This window comes from Mesoplodon mirus, assembly GCF_964341445.2.
Source record: "Mesoplodon mirus genome assembly, chromosome: 8".
Lineage (NCBI taxonomy): Eukaryota > Metazoa > Chordata > Mammalia > Artiodactyla > Ziphiidae > Mesoplodon > Mesoplodon mirus.
In genome coordinates this window covers 112,724,241-112,749,777 of record NC_138984.1, presented here as the reverse complement: position 1 = coordinate 112,749,777, position 25,537 = coordinate 112,724,241, and the positions used below count along the sequence as shown (strand labels likewise).

The window sequence follows — 25,537 nt, the reverse complement described above, 5'->3', positions numbered from 1 at the left end:
GCCAAAGCCTGTCTTGAGCATGCCTTGTTGCTGCCAGGCTCTCAGCCAACACCCTGTTTTGGAGCACGTGCACTGCACTGCGTACTCAGGGGTGGGCTGTGGGCATGTTCCCACAGAAGAGAGTGACATCTGACCAGGTCTAAGCATGATGGGAACTTTCATGGCCCACCACATGGAGGACTAGATATTTTAAAAAATACTTCTTGCTTTGTACTACATCAAAAATTCTGGACAAAATATCAAAGAAAAAACCAAAACCTTGGGGGCTTCCCTGGTGGCGCAGTGGTTAACAATCTGCCTGCCAATGCAGGGGACATGGGTTCAAGCCCTGGTCCGGGAAGATCCCACATGCTGCAGAGCAACTAAGCATGTGAGCCACAACTACTGAGCCTGCGCTCTAGAGTCAATGAGCCACAACTACTGAGCCCGCGTGCTGCGACTACTGAAGCCAGTGTGCCTAGAGCCCGTGCTCCGCAACAGGAGAAGCCACTGCAATGAGAAGCCCACATATCGTAACTGAGAGTAGCCCTCACTTGCTGCAAGTAGAGAAATCCCGTGTGCAGCAGTGAAGACCCAGCACAGCCAAAAATAAATAAATACATTAAAAAAACACACACACACAGAAACCAAAACTGTGAGTGCTCAATTTGGCAGGCAGAAAATACCGTAGCAGAAATCTTCAGAGACTAAGACCCTGTGGGGAGCCAGGATCCAGAGTGAGCTAGGAAGCTGACGGGGGGCAAAGGGAGAAGGCAGGAAATGTTGGGCACGGGGCAGCAGGAGAGGAGGGTGCCGGGCCTTCTCCAAGTAGGCCTGAATGCCAGCTACTCCTTAGGTCTGAAAACTTGAGTTGCTTCAAGGCTGTGTCGCCAGTCACCTATCAGATAAAAACAGGACACTGAGCGTTGAAGAGGGTGTTGGGCAGATGCACCCCAGAGCCATGCTGGGAGGTGCCCAGTGTCACGGGGAAAGATAAGACCCGGAGGAAACAAGGAGACCCAGAGCTGTCCTTTGAGAACCGGGAAGGGCTTCTGTCCCAGAGAGAGAGCCTCCATTGCTCCGTCTCCATTGGTTCTGATGGAAATTCAGCTGACATCCTTATTGCTCTGTATGAAAGGTCTTTCATTTCCTCTGGCTGCGTTTACTATTTTCTGTTTTTCTTTTGTTTTCTGCCATTTGACCAAGTGTGCTTATGGTGTAGGTGGCTTATCCTCCTTGGGGTTTGCTTAAGTTACTTGTATCTCTGACTTGATGTTCTTTTTCCCCCCACCACATTTGGATACTATTGACTATGATATTTTTTCCTGTCCTGCTCTCTTTTGTTCTTTTCTAAGATTATTGCTGTAGTCTGCTAGATTATTAGTGAGCTTCTGTTATTTTTAAGTCTCTCGGTTAAATGGCTTGGTTAACTGTACTGAACTGTTTTAAAGGTCAGGGTGTGCTGCTTTATTGGGTCTAATCTGCTGTAAGCCACCCAAGAAATTCTTTCTTTATTTCTTTCTTTATTTTTGCGGTACGCGGGCCTCTCACTGCTGTGGCCTCTCCCGTTGCGGAGCACAGGCTCCAGACGCGCAGGCTCAGCGGCCATGGCTCACGGGCCCAGCCGCTCTGCGGCATGTGGGATCCTCCCGGACTGGGGCACGAACCCGTGTCCCCTGCATCGGCAGGCGGACTCCCAACCGCTGCACCACCAGGGAAGCCCAAGAAATTCTTTATTTTATATTTTCAGATCTCATATTTCCATTTGGTTCGTATTTTGTAGTTTTATCATTCTTGGCAGTTCCCATCTCTTCACCCTTTATATCTGTCTTTTACTGTATATTTTAAAACATATTTCTGATTGTTATGTTAAATTTCTTATTTGCTAATTCTAATGCCTAGGCCACTTGTTGGTCTGCTACCATTGGCAGTTTTTCTTCTGATGTTTGATTCTGCTTCTTTACATATCTAAAAACAATTTATTGTATTCTGGATGTTTTGGATATTATGTCGTATGGGCTCTGGGTCTGTCACCTTCCTCTGGAGAATGTGGAATTTTATTTTTGTAGATGGTTCAGTACCTGGTAGTTTTCCTCAGTCTAAGGAGGCTTGGTTCTCGGCTTTCTTTTTTTTTTTTTTGCGATACGCAGTCCTCTCACTGTTGTGGCCTCTCCCATTGCGGAGCACAGGCTCCGGATGCACAGGCTCAGGGGCCATGGCTCACAGGCCCAGCCGCTCCACGGCATGTGGGATCTTCCCAGACCAGGGCACGAACCCGTGTCCCCTACATCGGCAGGTGGACTCTCAACCACTGCGCCACCAGGGAAGCCCGGTTCTCGGCTTTTTAGTGATGAATTATTTTTGTTTTGCCCTTAGTCCTGGTTCCTGGTCTCTTAATTCTGTGGGATTTAGAATCTCTTCTCAGGTTTCAGTGGAGACCTTTACATCTTGAGCAATGTACTGAAACTTGGTTGGACTGGGATGTCACACCGTCTCCCTAGCAGTGGGCCTTCTAGCAGTTTCTTTTGGCTGGGTTCTTGAGTCTCACACACGCTCAGTTTTGCCATCAGCCAAAGATTTGAGGGTAGACCGCATGTGCATTTTGTGGTTCTCCCTCACCTCTACTTGTTCTGGTAGGCCGCAGTCCAGTGACAGTGCCCCTGTTAGCAGCTTGCCTGTAGGCTTCCCTCTGGTCAAGGTTGCACCTGTTACTGTTTTCTCCGGGACCTTCAAACAGTTTTTTAAAATATTTTGTCCAGAATTCATAATTATTATCACGGCAGAGGCTTAGTCCAGTCCCCTCTCCATTACCAGAACCGGAATCCCTAGCTCGATCTGGTTCTGAATTGTAAGCTTTTAGGAAGCCTGTCACTTCCGAGTTATTCGGACTTCACAGCAAAACCCTAGGCTTTTGACACTTCCTAAGCACTGGAAGGTGCAACGGTGTCTTCTGTTTCTTCTGAATGCTTTCCGATGTGTTCAGTTAAAAAAAAAAAGCCAGTCTCCGTGCTGTGAGAACAACTGAAGACAAGGGACAGAGAACTGCAGGCGGACCAGGGAGAGGGCTCCCTGTCTGGAGGCAGGCAGCTCCCAGCTGCAGGCCACAGTGATGCATGTATTCACTGATTCATTGCAGTTTGTTACCCAGTATTCTTTATTTCCCTCTTTTTTTTTTATACCCTGTTGAACCCCCAGAGTGGCTTTTCTGCCTTTGAATAGTTGGGAGTTGATTTGGTGGCACACGAGAGGGTCCTGTGCCATCTCTGACCTGCGTGCAGAGGGAAGAAAGCGGGAGGCTGTGGGCACTGACCTGTCCCGGGGAAGGGCGGGGGTCCCTTTCTCCCGCCCCATCAGGCCTCTCACCTGTGTTCTCTCGCTCAGCGTTCAGGGCTGCTGGGAAGTTCCCTCAGCGGACATTGATAATGAGCTCATTTACTAGGTAGACTCTGTGTGTACCAAAGCAGGAGTTATTTGACCATTGAATCTTTCCTCTGCATTCAGCTATGAAAGGTGTCTTTGTCGTTTTTAAACATGTTTTATCCACGCGTTGAAAAATACACATGTAAGCCAGGGCTTTCTACAGTTCTGTACTGCAGTTCATAGTAGTAGTCTGTACTCTCCATTTCCCTGGACTTCTTAGTCCCCTGATTTACACCCCCCCAAGCTCCGCTCTCATTTGCCCAGGCTGCCGCGTTGGCCGTGTGTCAGTGTTTGGCCGTGGAGTCTACTCACCCGCTGAGCCCCGTGTTTGAAGACTGCAGCTCCAGTGAGGCCACGACGCCTGTCCCTGTGCAGCATGTTCGCCCAGTTAGAGCGAAGAAGCACAAGCAGTCTCCTGGTCCTGCTCTGCCTATTGTGGTTCAGCTCATGGAAATGGGATTTCCTAGGAGGAACATAGAGTTTGCGCTGAAGTCACTCACTGGCGCCTCTGGGAATGCTGCTGGCTTGCCAGGTACTGGGTTTTCCTTGTGGGTGTTGGACTTAATGCGCCCACCCCTTTGTTTGTAGGCTTCCCTTGAAATACTAACGTCAGAGGCCCCTCGGGAGGCAGGCGCTGTGGTCCTCACTGTGGTTTTGCTGTGTGTGCTTGCTCCTAGGCGTGGAAGCCTTGGTTGGGTGGCTGCTGGACCATGCTGACGTGCAGGTCACGGATCTCTCGGATGCAGACACGGGGTCTGAGGAGTGTTCGGACGAGGAGGTGGTGGAGGATGTGGATGACACGGCCTATGCTGTGGTCAGTGCTCCCCTCATGCCATCTGTCCTGAGCTCCGGATTCCTCTGCAGCACTCCATGGGCCCCTCCGCGGTTCTGTTGGGCATGAGGCAAAGCTACGAAGTGCTGCCTGGGTTTTCTGTCTCTTAATTACCTTAAGCTTTAAGACAGACCCTTGTTCCAACATCTAATGATGTTGGGTAGCCATTAGAGGAGATCTTAATAAAAAATCATTATTTATGTGACACGTTGACTTCTGAGCCAGTTGTTTTATGGGATTAATTTGGATATGGCTCAGAAATTTTCTGTACTTTCAGCTTTTGTGGTTTATTCTGCTTACAGTCCTGTTGCTATTAGTCTCTTTTAAACGAGGAATTTTATAGTGAAAACATAGAATAATAATTTATACTTTCTTTTTTCATATTATAGGTTTCACACACGACTTTCTTTTTAAGTAGGTTTATCTGGTTCACCATTAAAAAATGTATTTATCCTTTGTAGTCCACTGGTGCTGTTGTAACGGAGAGCCAGACGTACAAAAAGCGAGCTGATTTCTTGAGTAATGATGATTATGCTGTGTATGTGAGAGAGAATATTCAGGTGAGTGATTGTCTAAGGCTGGAACTTTGTTTAGGTTTTCACTCAGCAAATGTCTGAGCATCTCAGAAAGTCGGAGAGGGAGGGTGCAGCACCCAGCAGGGGAGGCCACTGTGGCTGGAGCAGAGGACGGAGGAGCGGAAGATGAGCAGGGGTGGGGGAGGCGGACCAGAGGCAGAGAGCAGGAGGTGGCTTGTCCGCAGTGACGCGGCGCACAGCCCCGTGCTTCTCGATGACCCCCGTTTGGACACTTTTACAATCTGTTTCTGCTTTTTTTAAAAAAAATATTATTCTCACTGCCATCTAATTTTAAACATTTAGTTATGCTCTTTATGTAGTCCTTTTTAACCTTAAATCCTTTCTTTTCCTGTTTTAATTCTTTTGTTCTAGTTAGTATACTTCTGGGAAAATCCCAGACATCATCTCATTTCTCCTATAAATATGTCAACAATATGCATCCCTAATAGATAAAGGATTTTATTTTTAACATAACAACGTTACTGTTACCTAGCATTGCCTAACAGAATAAACAGTAATTCCTTACTATCATCTTATATCTAATGCTTGCTCAGATTTTCCCAATTTTCTCAAAAATGGCTTGTTATAGTCATTTTTTAAGAGTTGGATACGAATAAGATCACGCATCTTACATTTGGGTGATGTGTCTTTTTACCCTGGAACAGTTTCTCCCTCTTTTTTTCCTTTTCATGCCATTTATTTGTGGCTAAAATTACGTTGGCCCTCATCTTCCTCCCTCTCCTCTGCATCTCCTGTAAAGTCAAAGTGAGGGCTGGAGGGTGAGTGGACTCGGGCTGCATCTTAGGAAAGAATGTATCGTACGGACCGACGTGCAGCATCACTTGTCGTCTATGACATCCGTTCTCTATTAATTGTCCATCTTGGTGCTTCAGTAGCCACTCATGTTGTTATCTAGACCCATCAAGAAGGGTCGCACAATAGTGATTTTCTAAATTCGTCATCCCTTCCAAATTTATTAGCTGGAGTTCTGTTCGTTGAAGAAAGCTTTCTTATCAACTCTGGTTGATAAACTATAATATAGTTTGTATACACAGAAAAGGCAGAATAAATAGGGTTTTTTTGTTTGTTTGCTTGTGTTATCAATTTTCAGAGTGGTGAGTTGGTGCCCTGGTACTTACCAAGATGACCAAGAACCTTTATTTTGCTTATTATCATTATGATGAATTTATTGGCTGTTATGGATTTGATGTGTTTCAGCCATTTTCCTTTTGGTCAGGTTGTTCTTTTGAGGGACCCCGTTAATCTTTGATAGCTCCCTTGCTTGATGGCACAAGTTGATCCAAATTCATCTTGTATATTTCCTGTCCCGGACATCGAATCAGGCAGTTTTCTAAAGAGCCCTGGTTCCTTTTAGTGTAAAATGATTTTGAGAGCATGCTGCGGGGTAGAGGAAATTTTTCTTAGGACTAGAGTAATACTACTTCCAGTTGATCATTTCACCTATATACTGGACTGGATTTTTAACTTAATTTTAGGTGGGAATGATGGTTAGATGCTGTCGAACATATGAAGAAGTGTGTGAAGGAGATGTGGGCAAAGTTATCAAGTTGGATAGAGATGGATTACATGACCTCAATGTGCAGTGTGACTGGCAGCAGAAAGGAGGCACCTACTGGGTTAGGTATATTCATGTGGAACTTATAGGTGAGAACATTCTTTATTAAGTTCTTTCGTCTTTCTTAGTTAGAGTCAGAGTTCCCAGAAATGAATGCTAATTATAGTTCGTTTTTTTTATTGGAATCTTTAGGCTATCCTCCACCAAGCTCCCCTTCTCACATCAAGATTGGTGATAAAGTTCGCGTCAAAGCCTCAGTTACCACACCGAAGTACAAGTGGGGGTCTGTGACTCATCAGAGTGCGGGGGTTGTGAAAGGTAATGTTCCCCAGGCAAGAAAACTCCAAGTGCCAGGTTTTCATCTACCGATGTAACTTTTTATTTTTTCATTCAAGGGCAAGAAAAACCAAGTGGAAGGCAAGCCTTATGATACATAAAATAGTGTTGTTTTGCTTTTCAGTACTCTGTAGTCAGGAGTACACCTGTTGTTGGACAGAGTCAGATGTATTACCTCACAGCAACTTGGGAGGATGCCTACCCTGGAAAATGGGGTGTCGCCATAAGTGGGTGTGACAAAGACTAATGGGGTTTGCATTGTGTATTTTGGGAGGGGTTCAAGGAATGGGGTAATTCTAAGAATCTTAGTGGAGATTATTTAGGAGGAAGCACAGTGGACTCACAGTGAGGTTACGATGAGCAAGGAAGCCGAGCAGCCAGGATGGATTTGTGGTTTGGATTAGATTGAACGTGACCGGATATGTTAAAGAACGGTTCTGGCTTTATCTCAGTCTGTTACGGTCTCAGCGTGGCCTGGTCTCATGTTGGGGTTCTGTAAACTTGTTCTGTCAGTCCTTCTGCCAAATAGCTGGCTTCCTCAGTGTTTTTCTCTCTTTTCTTAATGCTGTGTAAGGATTTAGGACTAAATTTAAGAAATGGATGTGTGCAAATGATAGGAGTTAGCAACTGGAAATACAGAATTCTCCTCAGCTTATATTTAATGCGATATTCTTGAGATTTCAAATCAAACACGTGGCATACTTTAAAAGGTATACTATGTCCATTTTAACAATTGCATGAGAAATGATCCAGGTATATGTGTGGTTTTATTTTATCTTTAAACTCCTTCGGTGCCATTTTTCTTTGTTTTTTCTTGTTTCAGTCTTGTAAGAAAACAGTAAGAAAACTCTTACTGTCAAACAGCTTAGATTAGAAGTGGCCGCAACGGTGGTGCAGGAGTGTTGATATTTCTTAGGTTACATAAGAACAAGTAGCTTATTTAACATTTTACTTTAACAGTTTTCTTTACTTAAGAGATTCTTAAAAGTTTTACAAATCAAAACAAAGATACATTTAAATAGTAACTTGGTTTAGAAGTTAACGTTTGGAGTAGCTTTCACCAAAGGGCAATAGATGTCTTAACGCTATTAATGTAATTTTTATTCCCTGAGATAACTGAATGGAGTTTTTGCTTGGCGTAATTAAACAGACCTCCTTATTGCGGAAAATTTCAAACATACACAAAAGTAGAGAATACAGTATACTGAGCTTCTGTGTACCCGTCACCTGGCTTCAACAGTTGACAAACTCCTGTCCAAAGTTGTTCATCCATGATCCCCTCCCTCCATTATTTTGAAGCTAATCCCTGATTGACGACACGTGTTAGTTCATCCATAAGTATCTTAGTATGTCTCTCTGAAAGAGAAGTACTCTTTGTAAAACAGAAATAACTATAATATAATATCCCATAGCTAGATTATAGATTTAATTTTAATTTTAGGTTTTTATTGGTGACAAAGATGTTCCAGACAATTTCTGTTCTGTCCTAGCTTTCAGTGCCAATGGAAAAGATGTTATTGTCGACTTCCCTCAGCAGTCTCACTGGACTGGGCTGTTATCAGAAATGGAGTTGGTACCTAGTATTCATCCTGGTGTTACGTGAGTTTTTATTTTTATACTGCTAGGTTTGTTTGGGAAGGATGGTTTTCTTTGGAATTAAATTTAATAAATGACCTCAGCTTTTTCTTTTCAACTCAATGGCTATTTTAAAAACAGGTGTGATGGCTGTCAGATGTTTCCCATCAATGGATCTAGATTCAAATGCAGAAACTGTGATGACTTTGATTTTTGTGAAACTTGTTTCAAAACCAGAAAACACAACACCAGGCATACATTTGGCAGAATAAATGAACCAGGTATGGTAGACTGGTTATGTTCTCTTTCATCAAACTATTATTAATGAGATAATCACTGTGGAAACAAGTGTACTTAACTTTGCTCTTTAAAGTTCATATTTCTATGGTGAGCACTGTCCTGTGTGCACAGCAAAACAGGGAAGCTGGTCCTACCCACTTGATGAATTGCTGTTTTTTCTTCAAGCCATGAGTGGTCACTGGAACTAGAATAACAGGGATTGTTTGCTTGTATTTCCATAAAGAACAGTAAAAGGATCTCAAGAAACTAGTAAATGTTTCGTTGGATGGGATGTGGAATTGGAGAGACGGAGAGTGAGTCTTTTTATTTGTATATCTTTTAGTATATCTTTTTTTATTATGGTAGAATATATACAACATAAAATTTGCCATTTTAATCACTCGTAAGTGTACGATTAAGGGAATATTGCACACTGTCACCACTATCTATTTCTGAGACTTCTTCACCATTCCAAAATAGGAGTGTACCCCGTAAGCAATAATCCCCATTCACCCCTGGCAACCTCTAATCCACTTTTCGTCTCTATGCATTTGACAACTCTAGGTACCTCATGCATAAGTGGAACCATACAAAATTTGTGTTTTTGTGTGTCTGACTTCTTTCACCTTGCATTAGGTTTCCAAGGTTCATCCATGTTGTAGCATGTGTCAGAACTTCACTTCATGGCTGAGTAATAGTCCATTGTATGTATCTACCACATTTTGCTTATCCAGTTATCTCTTAATGGACATTTGGGTTATTTGTACCTTTCAGCTATTGTGAATAATGTTGCTGTGAACATTGATGTACAAATCTGTTTGAGTCCCAGTTTTCAAAACTAGGAGGAGAATTGCAGGGTCATTAGGTAGTTCTTTAACTTTTTGAAGAACTGCCAAAATGTTTTCCATACTGGCTGCACCAGTTTTCATTACTACCAGCAGTGTTTTTCTGTTCCAGTTTTTCCACATCCTTACCAACATTTGTTATTTTCTTCTTCTTTTTTTAAAATTATAGCTATCCTAATGGGTGCGGAATAGTATCTTGTGATTTTGATTTGAGTTTCACTAATGACAAACGGCATTGAGCCACTTTTCATGTGCTTTTTGCCATTTGTATATCTTTTGGGGGAGGGCATGTCAATTCAATTTTAAAACTTTTGATATTGAGTTGTAGGAGTTCTTTATATATTGTGGACATTAAATCAGATATGTGATTTGCAAATATTTTATCCTATTCTGTGGGTGGTTTTTTCACTCTCTTGATAGGATTCTGTGATGCAGTTTTAAATTTTAATGAAATTTAATTTATTGTCATACTTACTTCTGGGTCAACTTAAGAGATCATTGCTTAAATCCAAAGTTGTGAAGGTCAGCCCCTATATTTGTAAGAGGTTTATAGTTTTAACGTTAGGTCTTCTAATTTAGGTCTTTGAACCACTTTGAGTTAATTTCTATGCATGGTGTAATGTATAATTTCATTCTTTTAATTTTACATGTGTATCCAATTTTCCCAACACTATTTGTTGAAAAGACTGTCCTTTCACCACTGAATGGTCTTGGCACCCTTTTTGAAAATCAGTTGACCATAGATGTGAGAGTTTTTTTTCTGGGCTCTCGATTCTATTCCATTGGTCTATTTGCCTATCCTTACATCAGTAACACACCGTACACAGTGATTATGATAGCTTTTGTAGTAAGTTTTGAAATTGGGAAATGTGAATCCTCCAACTTTGTTCTTTTTCAAGATTGTTTTGACTATTTGGTATCCCTTGGAAGTCAATATGAATTTTGGGATGGAGTTTTCTGCATCTGCAAAAAACAATATTTTGATAGGAATTGCATTGACTCTGTGTATCACTTTGGACAGAATTGTCAGTTGTCTTTCCATTTACTTAGATCTTCTTTAATTTCATTCAGCAGTGTTTTGTGATTAGTGTGTAAGTCTTAAGTCATAAGTCATAAGTCTTATGCGTTAAGTCATAAGTCTTATGCGTTCTTGGTTAAATTTATTCCTAAGTGTTTATTTTTCATGCTATATTAAATTAAATTATTTTTAAAAATTTCCTTCTTGGAATATCTGTTACTAGTGTATAGATTTATACAATACACACCTACAGTGCATATTTTCAACACATTTTGTGTGTTGAACTTATATACAGCAACTTTGCTGAATTTATTTATTAGCTCTGACGGGTTTTTTTGGTGGAGTCTTTAGGGTTGTCTGCATGTAAGATCATGTGTCTGTGAACTGGGATAGTTTTACTTCTTCTTCCTTTCCAATTTGGATACCTTATATTTCTTTTTCCTGTCTTACTGCTTCAGCTAGATCTTCCAGTACTACATTGAAGAGAAGTGGCAAGGGTAGGCATCCTTGTCTTGTTCCTGGACTTAGTGGGGAAGCTTTCAGTCTTTAAGCACTGAATATAATGTTAGCTCTGGGTTTTTCATAAATAGCCTTTATCATGTTGAGGAAGTTCCTTTCTAGTCCTAATTTGTAATATTCTCTTATCTTTATGAAGGAGATCTGTAGAATCTGCAGAGCAATCTCCTTCTCAAGGCTAATTTTGAATACTTTCCTGTTTTGTTTTGTTTTGTTTTTGATCAGCCTGCCATGGGTTTATCAATTTCATTAGTCTTTTCAAAGAACCAACTTTTGGCTTTGAATTGCTGTCTCTCATATTATTTTTATTTCTTTTTCCTATGGAATTTAGGTTTACGTTGATTCCACACCCCACCCCTGCCCCAAATGCTTAGTTCATTAATTTCTCACTTTCATATTTTCTAATATATGAACTTAAAATTTTAAATTTATCTTTAAGCATGGCTTAAGCTGTATCCTGTAATGCTGATATGTAGTAATATCTCATCATCATTTATTTAAAAGTATTTTTAAAATTCCATTGGAATTATTTTCTTATATTCATTGATTTTTAAATTTTCAAACGTGTCAGCATTTTCTACCTCTACCTATTTATTGGTTTCTGCATTGCATTCAGATTGTGTATCCTGCCTGATCTTTGACATTTTGGGGGAAACTTCTGTATGATCATAAGACTCAGCATATAATGGGATTTTACACATGTTTTATGCATGCCTGAAAGAATGTCTCCTGCAGTTTTATGGTGAAGTTAGTGTTTGCTTAGTGTATCTTTTTCTAGCCTTTTACCCTCAATCTTTCAGTAATCTTGTGATTAGTGGAGGTTGTAGATAGTTTTGTTTTTTTTTAAAAATTCCAATGTGATGATCTTTGTCTCTTATTTGGGTCTTTTAGGTATTTATTTACATTTAAGGCAGTACTGAAATATTTTTTTTTAATTGATCAACTTCTTAGTGTTTTTTGTTGTTGTTGTTCTGCCTGTTTTCTGTTCCCTTTTTTCTCCATTCCATCTTCCTTTGGACTGATACGTTCTTTATTAGTTAGCCAACCACCACCTCCCCAACACACACACTTAGCTTAGAAGTTACACATGTTTAGTGTGTATTCATATACTATATGAGTAGTGTATGTTATATGCATTTTTGGTATTAGTAGTTACTCAAGAGATTGTGACATCCTTTTTGACTTATAAAATCTAATATTATTTAGTACTTTTACCCTCCTCCTAAGCAATGCGAGGACCTGAGATCCCTTTAACTTCATTAACCCTCATTCTGATTTAAATTACCATGTTTTTATTATTGTGTTTAAAAATTTTACACATGTAAATTGTAAACAATACAAAGCATATGATTGTTATTTTCTGTAATATTTGTCAAGATTTTTTTCACATACTTAATATTGTAGTTTTATTTTATTCTTTTTGTGTGTTTCACTTTTCACCCATCATCATTTTTCTCCTGCCTAAAGAATTGCCCTTAATATTTTATTTAACGCATCTATGTGGTTATGAATTCTCTTTTTGTGTGTCTTTATTTCTCCTTTATTTTTGAAAACTATTTTTGCTGGGACTTTTAACACTTTAAAAATACTGTTCCATTGCAATTTGGTTTGTATTTTTTCTGCTGAAGTCAGCTGCAAGTGTAGTTACTGTTCCATTAAAGCTATTCAGTCTTTGTATTTCCCCTTAGCCTGCTTTTGAGGTACTCTTGTTTCTACCTGCTTTTGAGGTACTCTTGTTTCTATCTTACACAAATTTTACATGTGTGTACATATGTGTTTCTTTGTATTTATCTTTCTTGTAGTTAGTAGAGCTTATATTTAATTAATTTTCTAGCTTTTTTGAGCTTTAATTGACATATGACATTGTGTAAGTTTAAAGTGTTCAATGTGATGATTTGGTACATGAATATTGCAAAATGATTACCACAGTAAGGTTGGTAGTTAACACATCCATCACCTCACATAATTACCCTTTTTGTGTGTGTGTAGTAAGAACATTTAAGATCTTCTCTTCCAACTTTCAGAGTAGGGCTTTTAAAGTCTGTGCCTTGATATCTTTTGTTGGTCTTGGGAAGTTTTCCATCAGTCAATATTTCTTCCAGTATTATCGATGCCCTATTTTCTTTTCCTTCTTTTTTGGGGCTTCTCTTTCACCTGCTACTCTTATCTCTGTCTTCTAAGTCTTTCACCTTTTTGTTTATGTTTTCTAAACTTTTGCTCTTCAGTTTTTCATTCTAGATATTTTTTACTAATTCTCTCTTCACCTGAGTCTAGTCTGCTGGTAAACCTATTCATTGAATTTTAAATTTTAATTACTGTATTTAACAGTTCTAGTCTTTCTTTCTTTTTTTAAAAATAGTTTCCAATTCTCTGCTGAGATATTCAGTGTCTTTTCAAACATAGTAAGTATAGTTATTATAAAATTTGTATCTTATAACTCTAATATCTGGAGCCTCTTTGGGTTTCTTTCTATTGTCTGTCATTCTCATAGCTTTTAGTCATGTTTTCTTGTCTCACGTTCCATCATGTACTGGACATTATGTTTAAAAAATTGTTTCTTGGGGCTTCCCTGGTGGCGCAGTGGTTGAGAGTCCGCCTGCCGATGCAGGGGACACGGGTTCGTGCCCCGATCCCGGAAGATCCCACATGCCGCGGAGCGGCTGGGCCCGCGAGCCATGGCCGCGGAGCCTGTGTGTCCAGAGCCTGTGCTCCGCAACGGGAGAGGCCACAGCAGTGAGAGGCCCGCGTACAGCAAAAAAAAAAAAAAAAAAAAAAAAAAAAAATTGTTTCTTGGGCCTCCCTGGTGGCGCAGTGGTTGAGAGTCCGCCTGCCGATGCAGGGGATACGGGTTCGTGCCCCGGTCTGGGGGGATCCCATATGCCGCGGAGCGGCTGGGCCCGTGAGCCATGGCCGCTGGGCCTGCGCGTCCGGAGCCTGTGCTCCGCAGCGGGAGAGGCCACAGCAGTGAGAGGCCCGCATACCGCAAAAAGGAAAAAAAAAAAAAATTGTTTCTTGAGTCGATTTGAGGCCTAAGATATTATCTGTCTCCAGGGATTGGGGGGAGAGGGTTGTTCTTCTAGGTAATTGGGGTAAGTAACTATGTGGGCTCACTTCAGTCCAGTTTCACTGACTGAGGTGATTTCATGCAGAGCTGCAATCTGAAAACAAACAGTCAACCCTGCAGAGTTCACCCTTCCTCTAGGGGTTCTTCCTGTTGGGATCCCAGACAAAAGTGTGAGTTTTTCTGTGGCCATTCCCTTCTTTCCTGGTGAGCTCTGGACTCCGGTTCCTGGCCCCCTCGCCCTAGGAAGCCATCAGAAGTGCCATGTGTCCTCTTGAAGGTTCCCCTTAGAAACTGATAAATACACCAGAGAAAAGCAGCCTCTGACCCATGGGGCACCCATCTCAACACCTTTCATCTCAGCCTTTCTCTGATTTTGGTCCCATAATTCTGTATCACCTTGTTAATAACTCTGATACTTTCAAGATTTATTCATCTTTAAATGGTTTGTTTGCCTCTTCTAGTTGTCCTCAATGGGAGAGCTAGATGAATTTCCAGATTTACCATTATTGGAGGTAGAAACTTCACAAATTTGTTTTTGTTGCATTTATGAAAGGTTTTTTTGTTTTGTTTTGGTTTGGGTTTTTTTTTTTGCAGTACACGGGCCTCTCACTGTTGTGGCCTCTCCCGTTGCGGAGCACAGGCTCCGGACGCACAGGCCCAGCGGCCATGGCTCACGGACTCCGCCGCTCCGCGGCATGTGGGATCCTCCCGGACCGGGGCACGAAGCCGCGTCCCCTGCATTGCCAGGCGGACTCTCAACCACTGCGCCACCAGGGAAGCCCCATGAAAGGTTTTTTGATAAGAATGTTTTCTGTAAGCACAGTTACTGAACTTCCCCCCACAGCTGCTTATATGTATCGTTCTATCTGGAAATGCATCACTCTGTTGTTACTTGAGAGAGTCAAGTGGCATAAATCATAGCATTATATGAACTTTATCTCATAAATTGGGGTTAAGTACCTTGACTAGGTTTTTTGAAGCCATTTTAGGTATTTATTAGCTCCTTTTAATTTGGAAACTTACTATTTTCTTGAAGTAAGGAGCTCAAAACTATGTAATATCTATTTCTTGGTTGTGAAGGTTCTGTCCCACAAGTATTAACACTGTTTGACCGCCATTAAATAGGACAGTCTGCAATATTTTGTGGCCGTTCTGGAAAACAGCTGAAGCGCTCTCACAACAGCCAGCCAGGAATGCTGCTGGATAGCTGGGCACGGATGGTGAAGAGCCTAAACGTGTCATCCTCTGTGAACCAGGCTTCCCGTCTCATTGATGGCAGTGAGCCCTGCTGGCAGTCCTCTGGCTCACAAGGAAAGGTAGTGTGCCATGGGGACACTTCCAGAAACACTTCATTTAGATGGCTTAACCTTTTAGAGCTTCAACACGAACTTTGAGAAACCTACTAAGTTATACTGTGATGGCACCTCTCAGTACTCATTTTGTATTTTAGTTCATAATTACTTTAAAGTTGCAGAGTAATATGCCATCCAGCTTTCATTGTCAGAGATTTTTAAACAATATAGTAATAGATTTTATATAACTGATAGAGGGCATAATAGGGTTTGTTTTGTTTTGTTTTATTCCCCCACATAAAATGTATGAGTTCAGATTCTGCTTCTGGTTAGAAGTTCTTCTAATATAACCTAACAGATATGTCTTTATCTTTGGAATGCTGTTTTAATCTCACTTACATATGGGTGTGCCTCATCTAGACATGCAAGTTAGACTTGGAGAAAGGTGCTTTCCCTCCACTTTGACTAGCGTTTTCTATAACCTACTCTTTGAAGGGTATTAAGGGGCCACCCTAGGTCAGGAGTCTATAAACACATGATTTCTGAGGCTTAGAGGGAGACATTCTTCTAATAAACAAGTAATGCTCTTGTTTCTGCCAGCTTAAAGGCAAATTCTATCTCTCATGTGAAATTATATATTTTAAAAATCTCATTGAGAGTCAAGCTTTAGTGATACTTGCCAGCTAAAATATAGCTGAATTTTACTAAGAAGGCTTTTTTTTTTTTTTTTAAAGCATTGGATTCGTTTGGAGATTTTCCCAGATGTTCTTGTTCATAGATTAAAAATGATAGTGGATCCTGCTGACAGTAGTTACATGCCTTCCCTGGTTGTCGTGTCAGGTAATTGAATTACTTTACTCAAAAAGTATCTTCTGTCATATAATAAAAACTCCTTTGTCTGATTCCATTACCCCCTTTTTCTTCCTAGGTGGAAATTCCCTAAATAACCTAATTGAATTAAAGACAATCAACATTAACCCCACTGACACCACAGTGTCCCTTCTGAATGACTCCACAGAGGTAAGTAGAGTCTCCTTACTGTTCTCCATAGTGGCTGCACCAATTTACATTCCCACCAACAGTGCAGTAGGGTTCCCTTTTCTCCACACCCTCTCCAGCATTATTATTTGTAGACTTTTTAATGTTGGGCATTCTGACTGGTATGAGGTGTTACCTCATTGTAGTTTTGATTTGCATTTGTCTAATAATTAGTGATATTGAGCATCTTTTCATGTGCCTGTTGGGCATCTGTATGTCTTCTTTGGAGAAATGTCTGTTTAGGCCTGCTGCCCTTTTTTTTTTTTTTTTTTTTTGCGGTACACGGGCCTCTCACTGCTGTGGCCTCTCCCGTTGTGGAGCACAGGCTCCAGACGCGCAGGCTCAGTGGCTGTGGCTCACGGGCCTAGCCGCTCCGCCGCATGTGGGATCTTCCCGGACCGTGGCACGAACCCGTGTCCCCTGCATCGGCAGGCAGACTCTCAACCACTGCGCCACCAGGGAAGCCTCTGTCCATTTTTTGATTGGGTTGTTTGTTTTTTTGATACTGAACTTCATGAGCTGTTTGTAGATTGTGGAGATTAATCCCTTATCAATTGCATCATTTGCAAATATTTTCTCCCATTCAGAGTGTTGCCTTTTCGTTTTGTTTATGGTTTCCTTTGCTATGCAAAGGCTTTTGAGTTTAATTAGGTTCCATTTGTTTATTTTTATTTCCATTACTCTAGGAAGTGGGTCAAAAAGGATCTTCCTGTGATTTATATCATAGAGTGTTCTGCCTATGTTTTCCTCTAAGAGTTTTATAATAATCCAGCCTTACATTTAGGTCTTTAATCCATTTTGAGTTTATTTTTGTGTATGGTGTTAGGAAGTGTTCTAATTTCATGCTTTTACATGTAGCTGTCCAGTTTTCCCAGCACCACTTACTGAAGAGGCTGTCTTTTCTCTGTTGTCTATTCTTGCCTCCTTTGTCAAAGATAAGGTGACCATATGTGCGTGGGTTTATTTCTGGGCTTTCTGTCCTGTTCCATTGATCTATAGTTCTGTTTTTGTGCCAGTACCATACTGGTTTTGATGACTGTAGCTTTGTAGTATAGTCTGAAGTCAGGGATCCTGATTCTTCCAGCTCTGTTTTTTTTTCTCAAGATTGCTTTGGCTTTTGGGGTCTTTTGTGTCTACATACAAATTAAAAAAATTTTTTGTTCTAGTTCTGTGAAAAATGCCATTGGTAATTTGATAGGGATTGCATTGATACTGTAGATTGCTTTGGGTAGTGTAGTCATTTTCACAATATTGATTCTTCCAATCTAAGAACATGGTGTATCTTTCCATCTGTTCGTGTCGTCTTCTGTTTCCTTCATTAGCGTCTTATAGTTTTCTGAGTACAGTAAGTCCCCTACATACGAACTTTCAAGGTGCGAACTTTCAAAGATGAGAACGTGTGTTCACATGTCCAGTCATGTAAGTTAGTTTATTGTCACTGGTGTACATTGTCACGTGTGCATTCTCTACAAGTGGTTGTGCTTTTGTATACTTTACTGTACTGTACTGTATAGAGTACAGTAGTACAGTATCTTTATTTCAAGCCCAGGATAAGCTTTATGGCCTTTATTATGTTGAGGTATGTTCCCTCTATGCCCACTTTCTTGAGAGGTTTTATCATAAGTGGGTGTTGAATTTTGTCAAAAGCTTTTTCTGCATCCATTTGAGATGATAATATGGTTTTTATTCTTCAATTTGTTAACGTGGTGTATCACACTGATTTGCGGATACTGAAAAAGCCTTGCACCCCTGGGATAATCCTGCTTGATGATGGTGTATGATCCTTTTCATGTTTTGTTGGATTCGGTTTGCCAGTATTTTGTTGAGGATTTTTTTTTTTAATTAATTAATTAATTTATTTATTTATTTGGTTGAGCCAGGTCTTACTTGCAGCAGTCGGGCTCCTTAGTTGCAGCTTGTGGGCTCCTTAGTTGCTGCTTGCAGACTCCTTAGTTGCGTCACATGGGCTCCTTAGTTGCGGCAGGCAGGCTACCTAGTTGTGGTTCAAGGGCTCCTTAGTTGTGGCTCACCAGCTCCTTAGTTGTGGCACATGGGCCCCTTAGTTGCAGCAGGTGGGCTCCTTTAGTTGAGGCTCACAGGCTCCTTAGTTGCGGTTCACCAGCTGCTTAGTTGCAGCATGCAGGTGGGATCTAGTTCCCCGACCAGGGGTCAAACCCAGGCCCCCTGCATTGGGAGTGCGGAGTCTTAACCACCCGCGCCACCAGGGAGGTCACCTGTTGAGGATTTTTGTGTCTGTGTTCATCAGTGATAATTGCCCTGTAAATTTTCATTTCTTTTTTTTGTGTGTGTGTGTGATATCTTGTCTGTTTTTGCTATCAGGGCGATGGTGGCTTCATAGAATGAGTTTGGGAATGTTCCTTCCTCTGCAGTTTTGTTTTTTTTTTGCAGTAGTTTCAGAAGGATAGGTGTTAACTCTTCTCTAAATGTTTGGTAGAATTCACCTGTGAAGCCATCTGGTCCTGAACTTTTGGTTGTTGCAAGTTTTAAAATCACAGATTCAGCACATAATTAACTGAAAAGCTTTTGCACAGCAAAGGATACCCTGGAGAAAACGAAAAGACAACCTATTGAATGGGAGAAAAAAATTGAAATGATATGACTGATAAGGGATTAATACACAACATATATAAACAGCTCATACAGCTCAACAGCAAAAAAACAACCCAATTAAAAAATGGGCAGAAGAACTGAATGACATTTTTCCAAAGAAGAAATGCAGATGGCCAACAGGCACGTGAAAAGATACTCGAAATCACAAATCATCAGTGAAATGCAAATTAAAACCAAAATGAGATATCACCTCAGACCTGTCAGAATGGCTGTCATCAAAAAGAACACAAATAACAAATGTTAGCGAGGATTGCAGAAAAGGGAACACTTGTACACTGTTGGTGGGAATGTAAATTGGTACAGGTATATATCCGAAAAAGATAACATGTATCCCAATGTTCATAGCAACATTATTTACAGTTGTCAAGATAGGGAAGCAACCTAACTGTCCATCAGCAGAAGAACGGATAAAGATGTGGTACATAAATACAATTGAGTACTGCTCAGCCACAAAAGAGAATGAAAATTTGCCATTTGCAACAACATGGAGGGACTTGGAGGGCATTATGCTAAGTGAAATAAGTCAGACAGAGAAAGACAGATACTGTATGATATCACTTACATGTGGAATCTAAAAAATACACCAGTTAGTGAATATAACAGAAAAATAAGCTGACTCACAGACATAGAGAACAAACTAGTGGCTACCAGGGGGAGAAGGAAGAGGGGAGGGGCAATATAGGGGTAGGGGATTAAGAGGCATAAACTATTAGGTATAAAATAAGCTACAAGGATATATTGTACAACATGGGGAATATAGCAGATATGGAGTATAACCTTTAAAAATTGTGAATCACTATATTGTACACCTGTAACTCACATAATATCAACTATACGTCGATGAAAAATAAATTGCTTAATTAATTTAAAAAGATCACAGATTCAATATCAGTACTTGTAATTGGTCTGTTCATATTTACAATTTCTTTGTGATTCAGTCTTGGGAGATTATACCTTTTAGGAATTTGTCCATTTCTTCTAGATTGTCCATTTTATTGGCATATTGTTGCTTGTAGTTGTCTCTTATGACCCTTTGTATTTCTGTGCTCTTGGTTATAACTTCTTTTTCATTTCTGATTTTATTGTTTCCAGCCCTCTCCTGTTTTTTCTTGATGATTCTGGCTAAAGGTTTATCAATTTTTTTTATGTTTTCAAAGGACCAGCTTGTAGTTTCATTGACCTTTTCTATTGGTATTTTAGTCTCTATTTCACTTATTTCTGCTCTGATCTTTATGATTTCTTTCCTTCTCCTAACTTTGGCTTTTGTTTGTTCTTGTTTCTTTAGTTGCTTTAGGCATAAGGTTTGTTGTTTATTTGAGAACTCCCCTCTTAGAATTGCTTCGCTGCATCTCATAGGTTTTGGATCATCATGTTTTTATTTTCATTTGTCTATAGGTATTTTCTGATTTCCTCCTTGATTTCTTCAGTGACCCACTGGTTGTTTAGTAGCATATTGTTCAGCCTCCACATGCTTGTTTTTTTTGCAGTTGTTTTCTTGTCGATTTCTAATCTCATAGTGTTGTGGTCGTAAAAGATGCTTGCTATTATTTCAGTTTTCTTAAATTTACCAAGGCTTGCTTTGTGGCCTAGCATGTGATCTATCCTGGAGAATGTTCCATGTGCACTTGAAAAGAATGTGTATTCTGCTACTCTCAGGTAGAATGCTTTATAAATATCAATTAAGCCCCTCTGGTCTAATATGTCATTTAATGCCTGTGTTTCCTTACTGATTTTCTGTCTGGGTGATCTGTCCACTAATGAAGGTGGGGTATTAAAGTCCCCCACTGTTACTGTGTTACTGTCGATTTCTCCTTTTATGTCTGTTAATGTTTGCCTTATATATTGAGATGCTTCCCTGTTGGGTGTATATATATTTACAATTGTTGTGTTTCCTTGGATTGAAGAAGATATAACATTTCTTCCCCTCATTTTCGGTTTGTATGTGTCTCTAGGTCTGGAGTGAGTCTCCTGTAGGCAGCAAATATATGGGTCATGTTTTTGTTTCCATTCAGTCAGTCTGTGTCTTTTGGTTGGAGCATTTAGTCCGTTTACATTTAAGGTATTTATCCATATGTATGTTCCTATTGCCGTTTTGCTAATTGTTTTGGATTTGTTTCTGTAGGTCTTTTTTTGCCCTTTATTCTTTTGTTCTCTTCTGATTTGATGTCTATCTTTAGTGTTATTTTGCATTCCTTTTCTTTTGTGTGTATTTCTATTACAGGTTTTTGTTTTCTGGTTACTATGAGGTCTTTGTACAGCAGTCTAGTTAAATATGTGCTTGTTTTAAGTCGCTGATCTCTTAATTTCAAATGCATTTTAGATACCCTGCATTTATACTCTTCTCCCATCATGGTCACTGTTTTTAAATTCATATTTTACATCTAATTGTTTTGTGTATCCCTTAAACCCTTATTGTGGGTACAGATGATTTTACTCCTTTTGTCTTTTAACCTCCCTACTAGCTTTGTGTGTGAATGATTTCCTACTGTATGTTTGCCTTTACCAGTGAGCTTTTCCATTTTGTAATTTTCTTGTTTCTAGTTGTGTCCTTTTCTTTTCCACCTGGAGAAGTTCCTTTAGCTGTAAAGCTGGTTTGATGTTCCTGAATTCTTTTAGCTTTTACTTGTCTGTAAAGCTTTTGTTTTCTCCATCAAATCTCAGTGAGAGCCTTGCTGTGTAGAATATTCTTGGTTATAGGTTTTTCTCTTTCATCACTTTATATTGTGCATTCCCTTCTGGTCTGCAGAAGTTTTGCTGAAAAATCAGCTGATAGCCTTATAGGATTCCCTTGTACGTTATTTTTTGCTTTTCTCTTGTTACTTTTAATATTCTGTCTTTATCTTTAATTTTTTCATTTTTATGACAATATGTCCTTGTGTATTCCTCTGCGGGTTAATCCTATATGGGACTCTGTGCTTCCTGGTCTTGGTTGACTTTTTCTTTTCCCAGCTTAGGTAAGTTTTCAGCTATTATCTCTTCAGATATTTTATCACGTCCTTTCTCTCTTCTTCTGGGATCCCTATAATATGAATATTTGTGCGCTTACCGTCGTCCTACTGGTCTCCTAAATTGTCCTCATTTCTTTTCATTCTCTTTTCTGTTTGGTAGCAGTGATTTCTACTACTCTGTCTTCTAGCTCACTAATCCATTCTTCTGCCTCATTTAGGCTACTGTTGATTCCTTCTAGTATATTTTTCAGTTCAATTATTGCATTCTTTAATTCTGTTTGGTTGTTCTGTATATTTTCTAATTCTTTATTTAAAAACTTCTCATTTCTCGCTCTGTGCATCTATTCTCCTTCTGAGTTCTTTCATCATCTTTATGATCATTACTCTGAACTCTTTCTTGGGTAGGTTGCCTCGACGGCACTTAGTTTTTCTTCTGGCGTTTTATCTTGTTACTTTGTCTGAAACATAATCCTGTTGCTTCATTTTGTTTAAATTGCTATTTGTATTTTTATATATGTGGTAGGTTGGTTCTGTTTCTCAACCTTGGAGAAGTGGCCCTCTGTAAGAGACATCCTATGCGTCCCAGCAGTGCAGTTCCTTCTCATCACCCAAGGAAGGGCCAGGGGCCAGCTGGTTTCAGGGTAGGGTCTGGCCTGCATTTGTAGACTTGGTCTGTTGGCTGCAGGACTGTCGTTTTCTTGCTTCTGGTGTCTGACCTCTGGTGAGTGAGGCTGGTCTAGATAGTTGAGTGAGTGAGATTCCTGGCAGGCAGGGCTGGTGCCTGCCCCTGGTAGGTGGAGTTGGGTCTTGGTCCTCTGGTGGGCAGGACCATGTATAGAGGCAGCTGTGGGCTCAGGAAATCTTTAGGCAGTCTGTCTGCTGATGGCTGTTTCTGCGCCTAGTTTGTTGTTTGTCCTGAGGCGTTCCAGCATTGGAGCCTAGAGCCTGGTGGGTGGGGCCAGGTCTTGGTGCCAGAATGTCAGCCTCCAGGAGAGCTCATGCAGATGAATATTCTCCCGATACATATGCCACTAGTGTCTATGCCCCCAGTGTGGGCCACAGCCTCCCCCTGCCTCCCCAGGAGACCCTCCAAGACCAGCAGGTAGATCTGGCCCAGATACCTATCAAATTGCTGCTTTTGCTCTTGGTCCTGGTGCATGTGAGATTTTGCATGCACCCTATGTGAGTGAAGTCTCTATTTCCCCCAGTCCTCTGGAGCTCCTCCAGTCAAGCCCCTGCTGATCTTCAAAGGCAGATGCTCTCAGGGTTCCTCTTCCCAGTGCCAGACCCCCAGGCTGGGGAGTGTGATGTGGGGCTCAGAACTCTCACTCCTGTTGGAGAACCTCTGTAATATAATTATTCTCCAATTTGTGAGTTGCCAACCCCGGGGGGTATGGCATTTAATTATATCATGAGCCTGCCTGTCCTACCAGTCTTGCTGTGCTTCATCTTTATGTCATTAGCTGTAGAGGATCTTTTCTAGTAGGTGTCAGTCTTTTTCAACGATAGTTGTTCTGCAGATTGTTGTGATTTTATTGTGCTTGTGAGAAGAGGTGAGCTTAGTGTCCTTCTACTCTGCCGTCTTGGCCACTCTCCCATAGTGTTCCTTTTTGATGGTTTGCAAATGACAATGGAGCTGCCTTTTTTTGACCATCTCTATAATAACATTGAGCCCATATTTTCCCCCTTAATTAAATAATTGTATTTATTTTAAAATTTGACATGTATACAACTTGAATTTGTTGCTTATCAGATCAGCCTGAAAAGAAAACAACAAATTTCTGCCTCACTATCTTTGGTAAGAAGCAGGGGTAAAAGCTCTTGGCAAAAGTCATTGCCAAGCATGTCAGGGTGCTTTGTGCATTTAGCATTGTGTTATTCACGTTAAATATCTGTTACTATTGCAGTAGTTCTTTCTGACCATACATGTGACACTGGAAATTGCTTTTCTGTTTTCATACCTTTAATTTGGTAATAAGGAAAATTTCAAAATGAATCCAAGTTAATTTTATCTCTTGAAAATTCTGTCTGAGAGAATCAGTGAAGGTTCTTTTAAACAGTACATATTACAGATCAGTGAGACTGCCTTATAAATCTTCCAGTAAATCTTTCCACGTAGACATGAACACTGTTTTAGTAAATTAAATATATTTAAAGTAACGCAAGTTAAAGCAGTTTTTTTTTAACTACCTATACGTTATCTCATGAGAACTTATTTAATTGGTATGATAGTGGATAAAGATACCAAATAGTTGACTTTTTATTCATCTAAAGTTTATCATAAGTGAGTTTATTTTTAAATTATTAAATGCAGTTTGCCAGTCATTGCTTTATTACTTAAAAAAATTTTTATTGGCGTATAGTTGACTTACAGTGTGTTAGTTTCAGGTATACAGCAAAGTGAATCAGTTATACATGTACATGTATCCATTCTTTTTTTTTAGATTCTTTTCCCATATAGGCCATTACAGAGTATTGAGTAGAGTTCCCTGTGCTATACAGCAGGTTCTTATTAGTTATCTATTTTATATATAGCAGTGTGTATATGTCAGTCCCAGTCTCCCAATTTATCCCTCCCCCCGTTATCCCTTGGTAACTATAAGTTTGTTTTCTACATCCATGACTCTACTTCTGTTTTGTAAATAAGTTCATTTGTACCCTTTTTTTTTTAGATTCCACATGTGATATCATATGATGTTTGTCTTTCTGTGTCTGACTTACTTCACTTGGTATGACCATCTCTAGGTCCATCCATCTTGCTGCAAATGGCATTATTTTGTTCTTTTTTATGGCTGAGTTATATTCCATTGTATATATGTACCACATCTTCTTTATCCATTCCTCTTTTGACGGACATTTATGTTGCTTCCATGTCCTGGCTATTGTAAATAGTGTTCCAGTAAAGATTGGGGGGCATGTATCTTTTCAAATTATGGTTTTCTCTGGACATATGCCCAGGAGTGAGATTGCTGGGCCATATGGTAGTTCTATTTTTAGTTTTCAAAGGAACCTCCATACTGTTCTCCATAGTGGCTCCACCAATTTACATTCCCATCAACAGTGTAGGAGGGTTCCCTTTGCCCTACACCCTCTGTAGCATTTACTGTTTGTAGATTTTTCTGATGATGGCTATTCTGACCAGTTTGAGGTGATACCTCATTGTATTTTTTATTTGCATTTGTCTAATAATTAGTGATATTGAGCATCTTTTCATGTGCCTGTTGCCCATCTATCTGTATGTCTTCTTTGGAGAAATGTCTCTTTAGATCTTCCACCCATTTTTTGATTGGGCTATTTGTTTGTTTGATATTGAGCTTCATGAGCTGTTTGTATATTTTAGAGATTAATCCCTTGTTAGTTGCTTTGTCTGCAAATATTTTCTCCCATTCTGAGGGTTGTCTTTTTGTTTTGTTTATGGTTTCCTTTGCTGTGCAAAAGCTTTTGAGTTTAATTAGGTCCCATTTGTTTATTTTTGTTTTTATTTTCATTACTCTAGGAGGTGGATCAAAAAAGATCTTGCTGCGATTTATGTCAAATATTGTTTTGCCTATGTTTTCCTCTAAGAGTTTTATAATAATCCAGCCTTACATTTAGGTCTTTAATCCATTTTGAG

General features: G+C 40.0%; 1 protein-coding gene across 3 annotated transcripts in view; it reads left to right on the top strand.

Annotated features, from left to right (window-relative positions):
* Positions 1-25,537, top strand: part of HERC2 (HECT and RLD domain containing E3 ubiquitin protein ligase 2) — a 226,554-nt gene that overhangs the window by 124,289 nt on the left and 76,728 nt on the right. For all 3 annotated transcript variants that reach the window (XM_082630800.1, XM_082630799.1, XM_082630798.1), the window contains 10 exons: positions 3,664-3,931; positions 4,077-4,213; positions 4,693-4,791; positions 6,303-6,471; positions 6,575-6,700; positions 8,209-8,317; positions 8,435-8,574; positions 15,141-15,331; positions 16,042-16,147; positions 16,236-16,327. In XM_082630800.1, coding sequence (XP_082486926.1) covers positions 3,664-3,931; positions 4,077-4,213; positions 4,693-4,791; positions 6,303-6,471; positions 6,575-6,700; positions 8,209-8,317; positions 8,435-8,574; positions 15,141-15,331; positions 16,042-16,147; positions 16,236-16,327 — 1,437 coding nt within the window. The remainder of the gene's footprint in view (positions 1-3,663; positions 3,932-4,076; positions 4,214-4,692; positions 4,792-6,302; positions 6,472-6,574; positions 6,701-8,208; positions 8,318-8,434; positions 8,575-15,140; positions 15,332-16,041; positions 16,148-16,235; positions 16,328-25,537) is intronic.